The 13,678-nt window shown below is 41.3% G+C and overlaps 2 protein-coding genes across 3 annotated transcripts in view; both read left to right on the top strand.

Moving 5' to 3' along the window:
• Positions 1-2,810, top strand: part of Unc13c (unc-13 homolog C) — a 427,364-nt gene extending 424,554 nt beyond the window's left edge. For both annotated transcript variants that reach the window (XM_050125822.1, XM_050125813.1), the window contains one exon: positions 12-2,810. In XM_050125822.1, coding sequence (XP_049981779.1) covers positions 12-297 — 286 coding nt within the window. In that variant the 3' untranslated portion in view covers positions 298-2,810. The remainder of the gene's footprint in view (positions 1-11) is intronic.
• Positions 2,811-7,445: 4,635 nt separating this feature from the next.
• Positions 7,446-10,028, top strand: LOC126489872 (40S ribosomal protein S26-like). Its single transcript, XM_050124442.1, has 2 exons — positions 7,446-7,461; positions 9,614-10,028. Exons 1-2 carry the CDS (start codon positions 7,446-7,448, stop codon positions 9,982-9,984), a joined length of 387 nt encoding a protein of 128 aa, XP_049980399.1. The 3' UTR covers positions 9,985-10,028.
• Positions 10,029-13,678: the final 3,650 nt, after the last annotated feature.

Raw genomic sequence — 13,678 nt, 5'->3', positions numbered from 1 at the left:
AATTCATGCAGCATCCTGGGAAGTGAGAACCGTCCAGGAGCCTATGAACTTCACCTCTCAGTTAAGGATTACTGCTTCGCCCGGGAAGATCGAATAATTGGGATGACAGTCATTCAGTTACAGAACATCGCGGAGAAAGGGAGCTACGGAGCGTGGTACCCTCTTCTGAAAAACCTCTCTATGGATGAAACTGGCTTGACCATTCTTAGAATACTCTCTCAGAGGACCAGCGACGATGTCGCTAAAGAGTTTGTGAGGCTTAAATCTGAAACAAGGTCTACTGAAGAGAGTGCCTGAAACAAATACTTCAAAATACCGCCTTTGAGAATCCATAAACTCCCACTGTTTGACCCTTCCATGCATGTGAAAACACACGGGAATGTTTAAATTCACTGCGTTTTGATGTTTGCCACTAATCAACCATAATGTCTACAAGGTATGTGAAAAACTTTTATACCAATTCTGGTCTTTGAGAAATCAATGTTCCATGAAGTGCCAAAATTATGATGTAAAGTGAACTATCGAGACTACCTTTTACAATGTTCTTCTCATAACCAGTTTCTCCACCATGAAGCAAACTAAAAACTGTCTTGAGTTTATTCATTGGTTGCCTTTGTTAGATCTCTTTGGAGTGACCAATCAGACAGCACCTATGACTTCCTTTCTGTTTGGTTTAACCTCACCCGACTGTAGCCACCCTGCAGCTCCGGTTTTCTACCACACCTAGAAACGCAGCAACTTCTAGAAAGTTTGTAATTTTATAGTTGCAGATATATTGTGATGACTTTTGCATACAAATTACAATAGAAAAGGTGGGAAATATTTTATGCTGACCACTTCCCAACCTTTCTAAAATATCACTGTGAAGAAATGCTTTCGAAGCAAACTTACACAAAGCAATGCTAACTAGTTTGTTAATGTTTGATAATATTGATGAAACTTGTGTTCTTTAAAACTGCCAAGGCACCCCCCACATCACATCGGTAATTTAAAAATAAAAAGGAAAGAAAAGAGCGGTAACCTGATGCATTTGCCATGGAGCAGAATGTCTCAGCTTTACCCGATTCCATTCTTTGGAAAGTCATGGACTGCAAAGACAGTTTGTCTAAATTTTCTGTGATAAGTAACTTGTTGGCCAGAAAAGCACTAATGCATTTATGACTAATTAACTCTACAACAATATATTTCTTTTAAAAATATTCAATGGTTTATGTTGAATGCAGCATTACTATATATTGCAGAGAAACCAAAAGTCACATCTTCATATATATATATTTAGGAGACAAAAATGTAAAATAAACTCAAAGTAAATTGCTCATGATTTTGTAATTCGTGTTCTTTATATGCCCCCAAATGCAACTTGGTTACGAATACATGCATTGTCTGGATTTTTATGATTTGCCTTTCCAGCGTCTGTATCTGAATATTTGGCTGCAGAACATCCTTTTTCATTGTCACTTACAGCCAGAGCTGTGAGTGGACTCCCAACACGTGCAGGAACAAGACACTGTTACGTTGACTATGTTATTATATAAACACTCTGGGCCAGTATGTGAGGAGCAGAAGTGACTAGTGTCACCCCCCTCAACCATTGTGCTGCTGGGTCTGGAAACACACAGGCTGGGGAGATTGGCTAATTTGTGTTCAAATCTTAGGCGACTGCTTTGTTAATGACTTTTCCAAATGCCTCGTATGATGCAATCTCTGGCATATGCATTAATAAATGGATGTGTATTGAGCTCATGCAACACTTTTGGGTGTGTTTTGCCTACTTCTTTCATTACCTGATAATGATAAAGCACACTCGTCTCTCACCACTTACAATCCTCTTCTACGAGGATTTAGAAGCAAATAATGGGATGCCAACATTCACTCTGCGTGTGACAATAGAAACAGCTTGGAACTAGGAAGAACCAATACAACTGCCCAGGGTGGGCTGTGTTAAACCTGTCAAGAAAATCACCATTAAACACATTCAACGTATCAGCATTACCAAAGGAAAACTTCAGCTATGGTTGGTAGTCATTTTATAATTGAAGAATTCATTCTAGATCTCTCATGACTTAGCTTTGTAGGAGCTCACTAATGTTAGAGCATGAAACGTTGGACTAAGGGAAAGACCACAGCTACACTGATCACTTCACAGAAATGATGAGCTAAGGGTACTTTTCATATTAACTAGACCACTTGCTCTAATTTTTTAATTATTTGTGTATGTGAGGCTGTGTATGCTCACATGAGTGCCCCTGCTCATGAAGTCCAGAAGAAAGAAATGGATCCCCGGAGCTGGAGTTACAGGCACTGTGAGCTGTGTGGTGTGGGACATGGGAACTGAACCTGAGTCCTTCAGAAGAACAACAAGTGCTCCTAAACACTGAGTCTTCTCTCGAGCCCCTCATTCTGCCTTTTAAATTTATGTGTGTATTAAATATTAAATATGTGTATATATACATCCATATGTATATATACAGTGTGTATTAAACAAGTAGTGGTATGAATTAAGTCTAGTTGTTACTATCCTACAAAGTGCAGGTACTAACTTTGAAGTGGTTATAAATACTGTTTTTCTGTAGACCTATCCTCCAAAGACAATGGTATTTCTATTATCCTCATTTCTCTAAAACGTTATAGTCATTGCCAAGTTTGCTGTGATCTCTTTCAACTCAGCGGCTCTGCGGTTGTGTGGCAGTTTGTTCATGTTACTCCAGACAAAACACACAAAGGACAAGTTCGGTCATTTGTGTGCTGGTAAACCTCGCTAGTGCTCAACAATACTCATGTAAATTAAATCTGACCAAGATAAAATGCTGAAAGCCTTAATGTAGCAGTCTTCATCCACGGGCATTCAGATGAATTATTCAAGGTGATCAATAAATTATCCCAGTCACATCTTGCTTAGAGTCATTCCCTTCTGGATTACTTTATAGATTAACTCTACTTTTAATAAGTCACATTTATAAGTGACATTCCTAGCTTAATGTCTTGCATTTGGTCTCATTTTAATGCTTGAAAGGACATTATTCTATCCCTTTAAGATTTTGAAATTTTATAAATAAACGACTATACAACCTAGCCTTTTTAATGGACTAATTTAGTGCCTTTAATCTTTATGCTCAAATAATGAAGACTAATCATACTACTAGGACACTGAGGGAATATACATGGGTAGATCTGATTCTCCCCTCACCACATGGAAGGTTCCTGAGTGCACAGGACTCCCTGCTCCTGGATTACCTGTGCTGACACTCACTCAACTCACCTTTGAAGCAAGTCCTTGAAGCTCAAACATCTCTGATCAGTAGTCTCTCGGGTCAGACATCTTTCAACAGGTGTGTCTCTGGCTCAAGCATCCTTGGTCAGCAGTGTCTGGCTCAGACATCTCTGGTCAGCTGTGCCTCTGGCTCAAGAATCTCTGGTCAGCAGTCTCTAGCCCAAGCTTCCAGTATTTGACAGGCTCAAAACCTGTGGTATGAGACATGGAAGAAGAGAGGTACCCAGTTTTTTTTTTTTAATTCTCTCATACAATACATCCAGACTACAGCCTCCTCTCCCTCCTTTCTTCCCAGTTCCTCTCCTCAGCCTCCGCTCTCCCCCAGATCCACTGTCCCCCTAATTCCCTTCAGAAAAGAGCAGACCCTCCCAGGGAGATATCCCCACTTTTAATAAATATTTTAAATGTCCATTTTATCGGATTGTAACAACTTTGAAATGATACATTTAGATCCACCTTCCATGTTGCAGATCGCCTGCGGGTTGTGTTTGTTTGCCTGTTTGTTTTCTCCCATGGTATACAGAATGATTTTTTAAGATCCATCTATTGTTATTTTGCTTCCTCTTTCCATCTTGGTGATTATGATTAAGGATTTGACTATTTGATTAATCATTGGTCTATTTGTCCATCAATGGACTGATAGGGGTAAATGTACATATATAACTGGACTGCTTTAGAGACAGAAGGGAATCCTATCGTTGGGCCATGGATAACCTGGGTGGGTTAACCGAGAGAAGCCCTGAGAGTGCTTACTCACTGTGCACAATTTGAGAGAACTGAATTCAGGGAATAGAGAACAAAACCATGGTTACCAGATGCTAAGGGATGGGAGTTCAAAGGAAGTAAAATGGGAGTTAGGAGAGCGAAAACCAGGAGATCTATTATATATAACGGTAACTATAATTAATAAAACTGTATTCTAACTTACAGATTGCTATATTCTAGACTTTTACAAGTTGTAAAGAGTGGATTTTTAGTGTTTTGCCACACCAAAAATAGTTTGTGATGCTAAACATGTATTCAAAACCTTGACATGGTAATTCTACACTGCAGACATAAATCAAAACTCATGTTGTACACTGTGTATAACTTTTACTTGCCATAAAGAAAACATGATAGTGTATCAAATCTATAAAACTGAAAATATTTCAATTTATAATACAGAGATAGGATTTCTATGAATTGCCTTAATGCCAATGAAAAGTCTTTTGTATTTTAGAATGTAAAGTGAGAAACTAAAACTTTGTAAATATTAGAACTCACATTTGGTCCTACTAACAGAAAAAGAATTTGTAAAGCTTCACCAACATGACTGCCCTCAGACATGAGCCAAACAGGATGGCACAATGAACAGGGTAAACTGGGTGGGAAAAAGCCCAGGAGGCTTTTCCATAAAGAACAACAGAACTGAGAAATTGGGAGTGGGAGAGATGGCCTTCCCCCATGGAAGAGCAAACCAACTGGTTGTCCAATACCAAATAGTCAGTCCTTAAAACATACATACAAGTAGCACTTTATGGACTGAACAGATTATATTGAGGAATGTACGTGTTTGTATACCTATATGTGCAAGTTAAAACAATTACTAAATAAACAGCTCATGAATATGAAGGAGAGTGGGGAAGGATATATAGGAAGGTTTGGAGGGAGGAAAGAAAGAGAAGAAATGTAATTAAATTGTAATCTGACCCTACTGCATGTACTGGCTTTTTGGGCCTAGTCTGTTTGGATGCACACCTTCCTAGACCTGGATGGAGGGGGGAGGGCATTGGACTTCCCACAGGGCAGGGAACCCTGACTTCTCTAAGGACTGGAGAGGGAGGGGGAGGGGAGTAGGGGGAATAGGAGGGAAATGGGAAAATGGGAGGAAGTGGAAATTTTTAATAAATAAATAAAATTTAAGTGACATTTTAGGTGGAAATGAAGTATAATAAATTTAAAGAAGGCAGTGTTGAATAACTTTCTTTAAAAATGGCTAAGCTAGCTGGGTGGTGGTGGTGCACACCTTTAATCCCAGCACTCGGGAGGCAGAGGCAGGCGGATCCCTGTGAGTTCGAGGCCAGCCTGGTCTACAAGAGCTAGTTCCAGGACAGGAACCAAAAGCCACAGAGAAACCCTGTCTCAAAAATCCAAAAAAAAAATTGCTAAGCTATATCAGGAAATTTTGAACATGAAGAAAATAGAAAAAATATTTTTAAAGGTTTTTAAAAATCATTTTAGAATGTGTAAGTGTGCATCTGTGTATATGTGCCAATAAATACAAATGCTTGCAGAGGCCAGAGGTGTCATAGTCCCTGGAGTTGGAGTTAAAGGTAATTGTGAGCTACCCTATGTAGGTTATGGGAACCAAGCATGGGCCCTTTGTAAGGTCAAGAAAAGAAGCATTCTTAACCACTGAGCTATCTCTCCAGCTCCCAGGAGAAATTATTAATGTTAGCATAGAATTTATGGCACAAAGCATCAAATTATCATCCTTCAAAGCAGAGTTCTCATGCAGTATTTGCAAGGACTACTTGCTGACATGATCTAGACTCACCAACTAAAAGATGCAGATTATTCAAATGGGTTAAGAAAAACAAGCCTCGACTATATGTTGCCTCCAAGAACCACATCTCAATAAAGACATTCAAAAGCAGCATCAATGAAAAGACATCAACCTATGAAGCAAATACAACCAGCTCGAATGCCTATGTTCAGGTCTGACAGAATAGATCTCAGAACTCATGGAAAGATAAGGAAGGTCATTAGACAAGGAAACAATTCACTAAGAATAATTCATTGTAAATATGGCCGAATCAAGTGTTGGGTCATCCAATTAGTAAAGCAAACAAAAAGGTTATGAAAAGTAAGCCTTCAAACAAGAGGGGGAGATTTAAATACCTAAGTCCTTGTATCTTATCAGCTTATAATGCAAAAAACAAGCCAACTCCAAGAGTGAGCACAGAAATTAGGCAAATTATTGAATACTGATCATTACATGCTTTTTTAATGAACAGGGAGCAATTTTAAAAAAAAAATCAGGGAAGAAATTTACAATTTCAAAGAATCTAAGTAAAATAACAGTAGAGCTTACCCAAATATTTGGGTATAGCATAAGCAGTTCTAAAAGTTTAAAGTTGTTGGGAATTATGTTAAAGTAACAGAAAGATCTCAAATAAACAACCTAATTATGTGTCTTAAGGTTCTAGAAACCCAGGGAACCAACAAACCCAAATGCAACCTATAGCAATGATTAGTACAGGTTAGAAATGAAAGTGAGTCAGATGAAAATGTGGTACATTTACACAATGGAGTACTACACAGCAAAAAAAAATGACAGCTTGAATTTTGCAGGCAAGTGGATGGAGCTAGAAAGCATCATTTTGAGTGAGGTAACCCAGACATAGAAAGACAATTATCACATGTACTCACTCATAAGTGGTTTTTAAATATAAAGCAAAGAAAACCAGCCCACAAATCACAATCCCAGAGAACCTAGACAACAATGAGGACCCCAAGAGAGACATGCATGGGTAGTAGAAAAAGACAAGATCTCCTGAGTAAATTGGGAGCATGGGGACCTTCAGAGAAGGTTGAAGGGGAGGTGGGAGGTAGGAAGGGGAACAGAGAAAAAATTTAGAGCTCAATAAAAATCAATAAAAAAATATTTTTTTAAAAAGAAAAAGAAAGGTGAGTCTTAAAGAGCAATATTTAGAAATAAGGAAACAAGGAAGATATTCTTTAGGGAGATAAGATGGACAAATTAACAGAAAGATAAAACTGAAATTAATAAAATTGTTGATTAAAAGGGAACCATGCTAGTGAAATATTGTTAGTAAACTATTATTATTTATTAAATTTATCCATTATGTTATATCCCGACTGCAGTTTCTCCTCTCTTCTCTCCTCCTATTTCCTTCCCACACACACCCCCACACCCACTCCTCTGTTTCTGTTCAGAAAGCGGCAGGCCTCAAAAGGTGTCAACAAATCATGGCATAGCAAGTTGAGGTAAAACTAAGCTCCTCACCTTCTGTTTAAGCTGGGCAAGGCAATCCAATTTGGGGAATAGGTTCCTGGAAGCCTGCCAAAGAGTTAGGGTAGGCCCTCCTCCTATTAGTAGGAGTCCCATGAGTAAATAAAGCTATACAACTACTCAACTGTCACACATATGTAGAGGGCTTAGGTCGGTACCATGCAGGCTCCTAGCTGTAGGTCCAGTGTCTGTGAGTTCTTATGAGCACATATTAGCTGCCTTTGTGGGTTCCTTTGTGATGATCTTGACCCCCTGGCCCATACAATCCTTCCTCCCTCTCTTCAACAGGATTCCCCAAGCTTGGCCCGGTGGCTGGCTGTGGATCTCTGCAACAGTTTCCATCAGTCGCTGGATGATGAAGGCTCTCTGATGACAACTGAGACAATTACAAATCTGATTACAGAGATGTCCAGTTCAGGCAACCTACCCACTATTACTAGGAGTCTCAGCTGGGGTCATCCTTGTAGATTCATGGGAGTAACCCTTGCATAAGGTTTCTACCTGATCCCAAGATGCACCCCCAACAAGATGTCTCTTACATTACACTCTCCATCCCTCCGTCACCCAACCCAATCCCCCATGTTCCCATCCCCACCAAAACTATTCTTACGAGTAGACCATTGTGTAATTTGGTCTCCCTATTGCAATGACTGGGTTTTTGGAGCCCATTCCCTATGGAAGGATACCTTGTTCAGTCTAGATATGGGGGGGGGGAGGGCCTTAGTCCTGCCTCAAGTGATGTGACAGATGTTGTTGACTCCCCATGGAAGACCTCACCCTTTCTGAGGAGTGGCTGGGGGTAGGAACTTTGTACTACTTGGTTCTGAACATTTCTATGGCCCTCAGTGTCCATAGCCAATTGGTTACCCGTATTTCAACATAGAAAACTGACCACAATAGCTTTTCTTCCATCCTGGCAGCCTCAAATCTTTCTTTACAAAGAAATTGCCTCTAGGGACTAAGCAAGCCAAGAGCTCAATGGTGAAGGGTGTGCTGTCTTCCCGAACCCAACCAATGGTCAATATTTATCTATTTAACCGTACTGGACACCTCCCAGACATGCCAACATTGTTAGGTCTCCACACTTTGTGTTGCTACCAAAGTCTTCAGCCCTTTCCTCTTGAATCCATGCACCCTCTCCTTCAGTTCACTCTGTAACTTTGCTGCTAAGTATGTCTAAAAAGTCATTGCTTAAATACTAACCCACAGCAGCTTCACATTGTCGCAATGACAAAAGTAAAGCTAACCCCGTCTGAACAGGAACCCCTGGTGGCCCCTGGCACCTCTCACATTTTTCCTGTTCATACCCCTCTCATACCGCCACCAAGGATCTTGGCATGAGCTGCTCCCTCTGCCTAAAAGTTCATTTCCTCCTTTGAACATCACACTTCCCTCATTTAATTTCTCCTCAGCTTGGAGACCTCATCACAATTCTTATTAAAGAGGAACTTTACCTGGCTCCCAGTTATCCAACAATAGTTTTCTCTTTCATGTCTGTGTTATATTATTTTTCTCATAGCACTAAATAACAGAGGCAATTATATAAGTGTATGAATATCTGGTTAATATTTGTCTGAATGTTCTCTGTCACCAAATACACACTAGATGCTCAGAAAGCTAGACGAGTTTTGTCCTGCCCATTGTGTTTCAATACCATACCCAGAGGATCCCTGCTGTCTTCTGGACATGATGCGGTTGTTGTACAGATGACAGCACCATATATAGCTGGGAGGGTTTATGAGAGCCCACCTCTCCCAGAGGTTAATGGTTGCTTGGGGAGGGGTTGTCACTTTCTTCAGTGGTATAGCCACTGATAAGTTATCCATGCCCCAGTAAATAACCTCCTGCCTATACTCATGGAAGAAGCCCTACTTAAATTCAGTGGGCCACACATACACAAACCCATACACATGCATGCTTGCACACACACACACACATATATACACAAACACATACATGCATATACAAACACACATGCACACAGATGCCAGCATGCACATACATGCACAAACATGAAAACACAAGCACATACATATGCACATTCAAACATACACATACAAATCACATGCACACAAACATACACATATATACGCACAAGCACACACACATGCATACAAACACACAAGTACATACAAACACACAAACACACACATACACTCACAGATATATATACACACACATGCACACACAAACATACAGAAAGACTCATGAGAGGAGGATGGAGACTTCTCAGGAAGAAGGGCTCCAGAGGGGAAGAGAGAATAAGGGAAGGAAATCTGTGGTGGAAACTAAAATTCATTACATACACATATAAAACTATCAAACAGCTTTCGGGACTTGGCTCCAAGATGACCAAAAAAAAAGGAGAAACAACGCTCGTGCCAAAAAGGGCCACGGCCATGTGCAGCCAATTCGCGGCACTAACTGCGCCCGCTGTGTGCCCAAGGACAAGGCCATTAAGAAGTTTGTCATTTGGAACATCGTAGAGGCGACTGCCGTCAGGGACCCATCCGAAGCGAGTGTCTTCGACGCCTATGTGCTCTCCAAACTCTATGTCAAGCTGCATTACTGTGTGAGCTGTGCTATACATAGCAAGGTAGTCAGGAATCGATCCCAGGAAGCTTGGAAGGACCGAACACCCCCACCACGATTTAGACCTGCTGGTGCTGCACCACGACCTCCACCAAAGCCCATGTAAAGTGGCTTCATAAAGATAGAAGAAAACACCTTGGAAAAATAAAATGAAACTTAAACATTAAAAAAAAAACTATCAAACAATAAACATTTTTAAAGTCTCAACATAGCATACAGCATCTAGATATTATCTCAATATTCATAGTTTAAATGCTGTCCCAAGGAACATGATATTTCCACTACGAATCTTTCATGTGCACCTAACATGCTCTCTCCCCTCCGTGGTGCTTCTGGCACCAGAGCCGAGTTTGTTGCTCATTGAATCACAAAGCGATCTTGCTACAAAAGGCAGCTAGCTTACTCAGTAATTGTTTTTACTGTGAGCAAATATTCTGCACAATATTTTAATTTTGTTTTTAATTAGCCTACAACTGTATGTCTTTATGGGTTATGGTGCGATGCCATTTGCAAATGTATGTTCTGCACAATAACTAAAGCAGGTATTTAGCATATTTTTAAGTGATGGTTAATACAGTATTTAATCATCTGTGGTAGGGGAGGAAGGGTCTCACAAGAATGCTTACACAGTTTTCTTACATAAATACAAAGACTTGGGGAATTTTTTTAATTTGTAGTTCTTATTAAACATGGTATGAACTCAAAATCCCTAGTAATTCCATGGCTCCTGATGAGAGCACTAATTGATTCGAGCACATGCCTCCTCTAAGCATTGTATCACAGTAAATATCATTTATTTGTTTTAATTGCTATATTTTTATTTAATTAGATAAGTGAAAGTTATTTCAAAACCACCTTCCCTAAGTGTCTCCAGTCCTGTGCTTTGTCAGAGGAATGAAGATTACACTGAGATGGAGGGGAGGTCGTGGGTGGGGGGTTGGGACTCATCTGTTTGGTGGCAGCAATGGTACAAACTGTTTCAACCATTTCAAGATGCTACCTGCTGAGTTCCCTCTGGAAACCTGAATCTATAGTTGCTGGGAATCATGGAGATGGTTGGCCCATGGCTCTAGAGGCACCATGTGCCTTTCAGTTCCTGAGAAACTGAGGCGCCTCCTCAGATGGTGGAGCATTCCAGCTGCCTGTGTATTTCTGTATTCCCTAGAAGTCAGCATATCAAAGCTTGGCTGAACAACTAATTAGTTTTAGACATTAATCCCATGTGCCCCACCTAGCTTGCAACCATCACTGTATCCTGGCAACCACCATCCTGTTTTGTGTAAAAAGTCTGATTGCTTGAAATAAACTTATCTCAGCCTCAGTCTTGCTGAGACCTCTCTGGCCCAGCTGATTGGCATGCCCCTCCAGCCATAATCAGATAAGCCTGACTCAGTAAGTAAGAGCTGGCATTCACACATAGAAGACTGGAACCTACTGTTTTGGATTATCTTCTGTTCAGATAGCAAAACCTAGAAGAATAATGAGGAATATGATCTGAACATCCTGGACACCCAAAAGCCGGATCCTGGCTCAGTATTAGCCTTCATGTTTTGGGTTGTACCTTGTTGACAGACAGCAGAGCCTCAGACGCTAAAGTGCAAACTCCACTGAGACCCAGGCTCAGATCCTGGCTCAATATTAACCCTGAATAATTGTTTCTGATTTTATTTTCTGATTTCTAATTTCTGAACTCTGGTTTCCACTCTGTTTAAGTGAACTTAAGGAACTGATTTCCTGAGAGTATTAGGAGACATTAGCCTATGTGCTGCCCTGTTATACGCGGGTACTCTATTAAGTACTAGTACCCTCCTCCCCTACAGAAAATTACATTTGAGTAATATTAAGGAAAGAGCTTTGTGGGGTTGAAATGGAGATTTAGACATACTCCTGGTTATTTTATCAAGAAAGGCTTGGGTTAGTGCCCGGCGATGGTGGCGCACGCCTTTAATCCTAGCACTCGGGAGGCAGAGGCAGGCGGATCTCTGTGAGTTTGAGACCAGCCTGGTCTACAGAGCTAGTTCCAGGATAGGCTCCAAAGCTACAGAGAAACCCTGTCTCGAAAAACTAAAAAAAAAAAAAAAAAAAGCTTGGGTTAAACAGAGGAGATGGTCAGTTAGAAAAAGAAAAGCTTGTGACATTATCTGACTGACATCTTGTCAAAACCACGGGGCTTTGGGAGTTGCAGCTGAGTTAAACATGTGATAAACGACAGTTCTAAGAAGACCAAGTGTGCTGCATGCTCCCAGGCATCTCAGGGGAGAGGATCAACCAACATCCTCAAGGTGGTTTTTGTCTACCGCCATATTGCTGGCAGCCACTGAGCTTCAGATGGATTTGTCCCTGATGAGCAAACATGGGAAAATCTGACAACACTTGAACAGACTTCTAATGTCACTCATAAACTAACTGATGAAGCTACTCAAGGAACAAACACAAGCCTATTTCCCCATGTCAAAAACGTTATGCTCCTTTTAAGCGATAAGTCATATATGTGTGTTTTCATATCGTGTGGGTACATACTCATGTGCGCAGGCCACAGGTTGAGGTCCCTGGAGTTCGCCAATTGACTATATCTTCTCTAGCCCCCTAGCACTGGGGTTATAAGAAGGCAACACCTGAACATTAGTTTCAGGGTCCCCTCCCTCCCTCCCTCCCTCCCTCCCTCCCTCCCTCCCTCCCTCCCTCCCTCCCTCCCTCCCTCCCCCACCAGTATGTGCACATGTGTGCAGATGCCCAGGCTAGACAAGAGCATTGGATCGCCTAGAGTTTCAGTTACAGGTGCTGGTAGGTGCTGAAAATCAAAAAGCAACAGGATTTTGATGTTGTTGATGATGATTGGTTTGGGGGAATACCAAGGATAAACCTAGGGCATCTGTATGCAAGGCAAGAACTCTACCACCAAGCTTTGCCCCCAACCCTCAGGCTTAGCTTTTACATGGCTGCTGGGGATCCAAACTTGGATCCTCATGTTTACGTGGCAGGCAGCTTACTAACTGAGCCATCTCCCCAGCCCCACACTGATGTGGTTTTTTATGACTTATGGAGGTACGCAGTGCTAGCTCTAATTTTTCCTATGCGGTTACTGTTTAGATTGCACAGATTCTGACACGATAACAGGAACGGAGCTCATGGGAGTGGCGTTCTTATTACAATACTTTTCTGGGCTCAGACTGCTCACTGATGACACTGGTTAGGGAAGTGGGATGCATGGGTTCCACAGTGGATCGCCAGTTCCTAAATCCTTCACTATGCATGCCTCTTTGCTAAACCTACCAGTGAGGAATGTAGATCTTGCTGCCCAGTGAGAAAGGTTGGCTTTGGAAAAGATGGATTTCAAAGCCCACAGAGCAGTGTCTAAATCCTTCCTCCCACTTCAAAAAAATCTACTAGCTGGTAAGTCCCGGGAAAACACAGACTGACCAGATCCTCCAGTGTTCTTTGGGAGCCCTCCTTCAAGCGACCACACAAGACACCCAGCTCCCTTCTCAAGACAGCATCTGCAAGGGCCATGGTGCATGCAGTCATGTGTATGTGTGTTTGTTTTTGTTTGTTCAGACAGGGTTTCTCTCTAGTAGCTCTGGCTGTCCTGGAACTCACTCTATAGATCAGGCTGGCCTTGAACCCAGAGATCCACCTGCCTCTGCCTCTGCCTCTGGTGCTGAGACAAAAGGCATGTGCCCCCCTGCCCAGCTCAATTAGAGGAAAAATATTCTCTTAATAACTTTCTTTCAAATGTACTGACTGTGTAAACATTTCCCTTAACTGTTTAAACACACACTCGCATGCACACACACACAGAT

Source organism: Alexandromys fortis, unplaced genomic scaffold, assembly GCF_014885135.2.
Source record: "Alexandromys fortis isolate MF-2015 unplaced genomic scaffold, M_Fortis_MF-2015_v1.1 scaffold_22, whole genome shotgun sequence".
Classification (NCBI taxonomy): Eukaryota; Metazoa; Chordata; class Mammalia; order Rodentia; family Cricetidae; genus Alexandromys; species Alexandromys fortis.
This window is presented reverse-complemented; position numbering and strand designations above follow the sequence as displayed.